The sequence below is a fragment of the Melozone crissalis genome, unplaced genomic scaffold (genome assembly GCF_028551555.1).
Source record: "Melozone crissalis strain CALT ecotype California unplaced genomic scaffold, PUWL_Pcris_2 ptg000068l_1, whole genome shotgun sequence".
In the NCBI taxonomy this organism is placed as follows: Eukaryota; Metazoa; Chordata; class Aves; order Passeriformes; family Passerellidae; genus Melozone; species Melozone crissalis.
This window is the reverse complement of record NW_026535846.1, coordinates 16732865-16740328: the sequence shown is the minus strand read 5'-3', so window position 1 is coordinate 16740328 and position 7464 is coordinate 16732865. Positions and strand designations below refer to the sequence as shown.

The 7464-nt window shown below is 48.8% G+C and overlaps 1 protein-coding gene across 1 annotated transcript; it reads right to left on the bottom strand.

Moving 5' to 3' along the window:
• Positions 1-258: 258 nt before the first annotated feature.
• On the bottom strand, positions 259-5747 carry LOC128945667 (G-protein coupled receptor 83-like). Its single transcript, XM_054289459.1, has 4 exons — positions 5249-5747; positions 3555-3680; positions 1838-1971; positions 259-1331 (listed from the first exon to the last, which is right to left on the bottom strand). The coding sequence occupies exons 1-4, from the start codon at positions 5624-5626 to the stop codon at positions 707-709; spliced, it is 1263 nt and encodes a 420-aa protein (XP_054145434.1). The 5' UTR covers positions 5627-5747; the 3' UTR covers positions 259-706.
• Positions 5748-7464: the final 1717 nt, after the last annotated feature.

The following is a 7464-nucleotide window of genomic DNA, read 5'->3' as shown; positions in this document are numbered from 1 at the left end:
TGTCAGATGCTCAGTTTAACTGAGCAGCGAATGCATTACTGTTTACATATTACAGGTTAAACTTCTTCCACCTCCTGCCTTTTGGGTTGAAAACCTGCAGCTTTGGTCTGCTGGTTCCATCTCAGACAAAGGCAGAGCCCCCAGTTCTATAGCTGCTTAAAGGCTGCTGCTGCTGCTGCCCACAGGATAACTACAGGACAGAGGGACAGGCTGACCCAGAGGGGAAGGGCTGCCAGGCTGGCAGGGAAGCCACAAAGAACACAGCTCTTGAGGACTGGTGAAAAATAAAATACTATTGAAAGCAAAAATAATTTAGATTTTATGCCAAAGAAATGTCAATTCACAAAGTTAAAGCCCTAACAGCTTTACATCAAGCCACAGTGTGTAGCTGGTGTGTGTATAACCAGGGTAGCTTCCCCATGAAAGGCTTTGTGTGCTGTTAAACAATTCTTTTCATTTTTTGCTGACTGATGGAACTGTTCCAATGAAAAATTCACTCAGCACCCCTCATCCTGGAGCCCACAAGTGGGCAGTTCATCCCTAGAGAATTGTGATACCTGAGAGAGCAACGTCCTGAATGACCCAGTCAAAGGCTGAAGTTTGCATGGTGTTGGTTGAGTTGATGGTCTCCAGAGCCCTTTCCCAACCCATTTCCCCATGATTTTGCAATCCCTGTGTGATGCTGCCCAGCTGTCAGATGAAAGGTTCAGCTTTCCGCCACGATCGGCTGCACGCTGGATATGTCCGTCCTTGCAGAGCTCCTCTGTGGGGGAGCCTGTGCCTTCTGGCACGTGCTGCTCCTCCTGCAGGGGCAGTTCTCAGGCTTGGCCCGGCGGAACAGGGGGGAGAGGGGCTGCAGAGCGTGGCCCTGCGCCGAGCTCCGGGGGCGGCACACGCACAGCAGGCAGCGCAGCTCCGCGCGGAAGCTCTCGTTCAGCCAGCAGTAGATGAAGGGGTTGTAGCAGGTGCTGCTCATGGCGAACCAGTGGAAAGCAAAGTACAGAGCGTTGCTGCTGTGGATGGCCCTGCAGGAGAGCAGCACCACGTAGCAGTTGAGGGGGAACCAGCACACGGCAAACACAACCACCACCAACATCAGCATCTTCAGCGTCATCTTCTTCTTCCTCTGGTGGGCATAGTATTGCTCCATGGTGAGGTCCCCGATGGCGTTCCTCAGCCAGAGCTTTTTGGCCACTATGGTGTAGGTGATGGAGATCACAAGCAAGGGCAGAACGTACAAGAGAACAAACGTAGTCAGGTCCAGGTACTTCCAGAAAAGATCAGCAGGAGGAGGGAAGCTGGGGAGGCAGACCATTCGGATGGTTCTGTTTCTGGAGATCAAAGAGAAAGAGCTCTCAATTCCACTAGCAGCTGCACACATCTGAGGACAAACAGCCCAGACATTCAGACAAGATTCAGTACAGGTAGCAGAACTCATTTGATGTTGTATGGAAAGTGCCACTTTCAATGGAAAATTTTACTCTAGGTCTGACCTTTGGCTCCAGTGAAGGTTATCTTAAACAAATCCCCAGGAAAAGAAAGAAATCATCCATATTGGCATCTGTATCCTCTGCTGACAAAGAGGCTCTCTCCCCTGTGCCTGCCCCAAATTACATGGTTGAACCTCTGAGCCTAAAACAGCTAACGAACCAGCCTGGAAGCAATTCCATTGATTTTCATTGTCCCTTTGTGACAGACACAGCACCCATGTGAAGGGAACTAAAACTTCTCTGTTTCACCACCCTTTCTGCTCTAATAACATGGATGGAGGGGTGTGGCCTTGGCTTATCTGGGGCTTTGCAAATATCATACAACAAAAAATATGTAAATGTCTTACCCAATATAAAACCTTGTCAGAGTCTGATAAATGGCGTGGGGCAGTGAGAAGCAGCTGGCCATGACCCAGATGATGATGATGCAAATCCCTCCTTTCACCATGGACATGCGTGGCTTGAGAGGGTGCATGATCACCTGCAGAGAACAGCAACTCCTGAGGATTTACAGCGTCTGGGTCACTCTTTGAGCCCTATCTTGCATGTGGCATGCAGCAGCAGCTCCACATCTCTTCAATGTTAAAAGGCAGAGAGACTTGCTTTACAGGATTTCAGGGAGCACAAGGGAAATGCATGAAGTTGTGTGTGTATTGGATGTTACTGCTGGCCCAGAGCCTGAGCAGAGAAACACATTCTATGTGACCCTCAGAGACTCCAGAGACCACAGTAGTGAGATGTCTGTAGAGCTATATGCACTGGGGAGGATTACCTTAGGCAATGAAACAGTAATTAAAAATAGACCTATCATGCCATCCAGATGATCTCTTGGCTGATGAGGTCTTTGGTATTTTATGCATGTCATTTCTAGTCCCATTATAAATACCTACTTAATCAAGTAGTACAGCTCCCCCAGAGTATCTGTCTGCTGTGGTATTTCTCAGGATTAGCAATATTTATAGAGGCAAGTGTTGGTTTCTCTTTAGTCCAGGACATCTCCTCACTTCTGTCTTTATCTCTTTGGGCCATACTAGTTCATTCCAGCCCTGAGGAACCCCCTCCACTGAATTTAAGGCCATGTATTGTTTGCCCTTAATTAAACACTTATAGATACCAAGCCATGCCTTGCAATCAACCCAGAATCTACTGATTAAAATGAATCACTGTCAAAGTGCTTTGATTTCAGGAGCTGTAATATTGCACATGAAATGGGCAGACTGTCAAACTCTTTGTGGTAAAAGGGACAGAATTGTCTGATTTCTGCTTTGGCAGTCCCCCTGATTCTCTGACACCAGGTGGAGCCAGTTCCTGGTCTGAAGTTCATCCAGCCACGGCGTTTATCACCTGAAGATGCTTTTCTGTAGCAACTGTTTCAGTGACTCCAGCACTGCAGAAATCCAATCTACTTGAGAGCTCACCTTGCTGGGTCTGGCCTCCCAGCACTCAGCACTCATCAGCTAAAGAACAAATTACTAACTCTGCTTCACTTAAGGAAACCCTTCAATCTGAACTGATTGCTTGACTTGAAAGGTTTTCCTGGCTGGTATCAGGGCTGGAGGAGGAGAGAATTTCTTACCTTGAACTGGACGACTTAACATAGTTCTTACTGTTTCCAGCCTAAGGCAAGGAATGGGGCAAGCGTCAGAACAGACAGACTCTCATAAATCTGTGTGCAGAGATCATGTGGGCTGGCTGATGTTTGAATTCAGCACTCATTCCCTGTGCTCTGAGGCAGGGCTGAGGAGGGCAGGGAGCCCACAAGCCCAATGGCTCAGGCAGAGCAGGGCTGGACCAGGCTCTCTGGCACTGATCTGAGTTTTCAGAATCTCCAAGAACAGACTCCCACTAACCACAACCTCTCTGGACAGCCTGTTGCAGTATTTCATCACCCTCAATGGAAAAACCATCGGTGTTTTGTCCACTGCCATGAAAGCTGGAGTTCTCCCCTCTGTTCCCTGAGTCTCGAGACAGTGCAGGCTTCAGGCACTGGGATTTGAGGAGGAAACAACTGTGTATTTAGCACATTATTTACTAGCACGCACGGGAGTGGTGCCTTAAACATACCTGGTGCCGGTCCAGTGCGATGGCAGCGAGGGTGAGCACAGACACGTGGACAGAGCAGTACTGAACAAACCTGCTGATGTGACACATCAGCTTTCCAAACACCCAGGTGCTGCTCACAAACCTCACCTGGAGAACAGACCACATCAGATTAAGAGGAGCAGTACCTGAAGAGAAGAAAATTGGCTTCCCAGGTGCTTTAATACAGCTTCCTGAGGCTTTGGAGGGCTTTATCCTCATTTTTTCCAAGGGAAACAGTGACTGTGCAAGAGGGTCTCAAAGTGAGGTGAGACTTACTGCACTGTCCAAACCAATGGCTTGAGCAGAGCTCTGTGTATGTTGTGTAAATGTGTGCACTTGTAAATTTACCATGGCCCTTCTGGAACACATAAAGAAATCTTAGCTCTGAGGCTAAGGCTCTGCAGGGCACACTAGGTGCCTCCCAGAAAACATGATACCTTTGGATGCTGAAAGCTGCACAGTCTCCAGACTTAGTGAGAGAAATCCATGGAATCCATCTCACCTGTTCCCAGAGAGGTCTTATTGATGATGGCTTTTCTGCAGAGGAGAATGTGCCAAATTGCCTCATTACCTTGTTATTCCTGACTGTGTAATATTAACTATAAATTAATGTCACTCATTTTGCTGCAGATTAAGCTAATTTGAAGTAAAGTATATTTACTACAAAGCATCTGTCCACAGAAAATTAGACTAGCTAATCTGTTTTCAATTAGTCTAATTAATTTCCCTGTAGGGGTGACTCTTGCAGCATTGACTGTCACTGAATTGGAGCACTGTGCTGGATCTCTGGAGCTGTTGCAAAGCTCATTCCTGAGAGAGCTTATAGAAATTTAATTACACGTGCCCAGTGTGTGGCTGTTTGCGTGTGAACACACAAGAGGGCACCAGGCTCTCCCTGAACAAATTACAGGATGCAAATCTTATCAGAGCAAGGCAGAGAAGTCCCACCAAAGAAACAGCATCAGTTTAAGAAAGGGTGAATTCCAAGAACTAATTCAAAACCTGCTTTTGGAAGGCTGAAGAGCACTCTGGGCAGGATGAAGCAGGAGGATTTTGAACTGGAGTGCTGGGTTAAATCCAGGAGCAGAGTCCTGTGTACAGGGCATGTATAGTCTGTGACAATGGGGCAAGAAATTAATCTTTCATTTTTCCCACCTCATTCATTTAATAGTCTTTTATATCATATACATTTTTAGGCACTGACAATAAAAAAGGATTGTTAGCCCCAGGCAGCACTGTCTGTAGTGGCCGAGGGAGGGATATGCCACCGACACTGTTCAGTGCAGCCTGAGCACTTCCCTGAGATGTTGCACAGGGACTGACCTGGTTCATGTTGTTTCCACAGGAAACCAGCCATTAGTTGGATTTTCTTGTGTCAAACTTGTCCCCGCTTCCTTCCCCATCTACAGGCAGAAAGGGCTCCCAGATCTGTGCCTTGCCCACGCAGGGAGGGAAGGCTGCAGCAGAGTGACCCCTGCAATGGATTGGAGGGGGTGTGAGTCCCCAGCTCCACTTGCTCAGGGGGTCTTTGGGATGGGGGCTGTGGCTGCACCCTCTCCAGGAGGCAAAAGGGGTAGGGAGGCAACAGTAAGTCTGTATCCCAGCCTGGTCCCTGCCCCTCAATCCCAGTGCACACACTGACAGGCACACACAGACACCGGCTGGACGGGGCTCACCAGTGTGAAGGGGGTGTTCAGGGTGGTGATCATCACGTCAGCAACAGCCAGGTTGACGATGAAGAGGTTGGTGGCAGAGTGCATCCTCTTGTTCTTGATGACCACGTGGCACACCAGGATGTTGCCAAAGAGGGAGATGCAGATGATCACAGAGTAGGCGACGATCAGCAGCGCCTGCACTGTCCGGCTCTGGGACTCGCCCTCGTACTTGGCTCCGCTGTCAAAGTCCCCCAGGTCCTCCAGGTTCAAGTCACTGTGGAAGAAGGACTGGTTGGGGAAGCCGTACAGTGCAGAGAAGAAGCTGGTGGTGTTGTGGTTCTCTGCTCTCCAGAAGGGCTTGGGCATGTACTGCAAGGGGAACCAGGTGTGCTGTCTCATGGCTGGGGCAGCTGAGCCCTGGTCCAGCCACACTCGTCAGCGCCTTCTGCCAGCTCAGCTGCTAAAGCCAGTGGTTGCAGGACGGAACACACACACTTGCCTTTTCAAAATCTGCCCCATGATTGCAAATTAGAGAAAAGGATTGATAAATGGGTCCTTCTGCCTGTGCTGGGGACACATCAGCTTCACCTCAGAGGCTCCCTGTAGGCTGTCCTTAAGTCCCATATGTCCCCCCTCAGAGATGCTGATTCAGAGGCTGAAATATCAGAGATCCCCAAACACTTTCTCTCTGCACCAAGGAAGAAATCTTAGTGAAAAATTCCTTTTGGGCACTGTTCTTCTTCAATCTGCAATTTATCCTCAGAAATCTGCTTTACTGGTTCTCCACACAGTCCTTAATCCATCAGGTTTCCATTTCCCAAGAGTTTTCAGAGCTTGGCAGAAACAAAAAATCAAGGGATGTCTTTTGCTCTGCTTTTCCCCCTCCAAGTATCTCTGACAACTCAGTGAAGCAGCTTTGCTGAGCAGCAGAATGGTCCCTGTGTTCCCTGTGATATGCACAGCTGCCAGATGACACACTGCACAGGAAGGAGCCAATGGCAGATCTCTTCCCAGTTTTTCCTGAGGTGTATCACAACCCACACGTGGGCAACAGCACAGCCTGACATGTGCAGATCCAGAGAGCAGCAAAACACAGACAGAGGGTGAATGTGCTATGATCTCCCCTGTCTGCTCTCTGCTCTTCTCTGGACCCCCAGCACAACTGCTGCATGGGGGTGAAGCATCTTCATTACTCTGTGGCACCTCTCTTTCTCTTCATCCCAGAGATTTAGCAGAGAACATCTGAGGGCCTTGTGCTTGGCCCCAGCCCCTTCCTGCTCTCATGTGGTGCAGAGAATGGAGTGAAAAGTGAAATCTGACAGTAGGAGCAGCAGCCCAGCATGCATGGGGGGCACCCAGGATGGGCACTCTCTGCATCCTGGCTGGGCTGGGGTCTGTGCTGACCCCAGGGCACTCAGGCACCTCTGGCATCTCTGCAGCAGCCTGGCAGAGGTGCTGGAACACACAGGGCTCCATCCCTGGGCTCCTTTGCTGTATATGGCCCCACAGGTCCCTTTGCATTTCCCTGCCATTTCCCCGCTGTGCATCAGGAGGGAGAGGGGCACAGCAGCACTTGTGTTTTGCCCACTGCCACAAAAGCTGCAGTTCTCCCCTCTGCTCCCTGAGTCTCAAAACAGTGCAGGTTCCAGGAACTGGGATTTGAGGAGGAAACATGCACATGCATGAACCCAACAGCAGTGAGATGTCCCAGGTGCTAGAGGGGGTGACTCTCATCCCATATTCCTGCAGAACAGATTTATTCTCTTGCAGGTACAAACCCTTCAGCAATCACATACTGGTTTGCTGCAGTTATTATCCACTTACAAACATTCTGAGCTGCTCAAAGCAGGATTTGGGGCTCATCATGCATTGGTGCTGGCTCCTCTCAGGCAGACAGACAAAGCAAGGGAGAAATGCACTTTTGCCAAACCATCCAGGTGAATTGTGCCACCCTTTGTTTCTGTAGAAGATTTCTGGCTTTCACGTGTTGACACTACTTGAGACACAAATTACTGGAAATTTTCATTTTTGTGAGATTATTTAGCATTCTCCTTGTTAGTGCTCTTTTGAAAAGAAATGTCAGATTGCTGAAATGTCACTTGAGATGCATATCCACCTTCTGAACAGATCTAATGTAATCTCATCAGCAGATCAATGTTGATGAGGGCCAGAGAAATCAGAGCTATACTATAAAAATTCAGATCCTTGGGAACATGAAATCACCAGATGTCAAGCAT

Excerpts from the sequence above, each read along its gene's own strand:
- LOC128945667 (XM_054289459.1), bottom strand. The coding sequence starts at position 5,626 with ATGAGACAGCACACCTGGTTCCCCTTGCAGTACATGCCCAAGCCCTTC. Across the intron at positions 3,681-5,248 it reads TGAACACCCCCTTCACACTG|GTGAGGTTTGTGAGCAGCAC; the intron begins GTGAGCCCCGTC and ends TCTGTTCTCCAG. Across the intron at positions 1,332-1,837 it reads CTGACAAGGTTTTATATTGG|AAACAGAACCATCCGAATGG; the intron begins GTAAGACATTTA and ends TTTGATCTCCAG.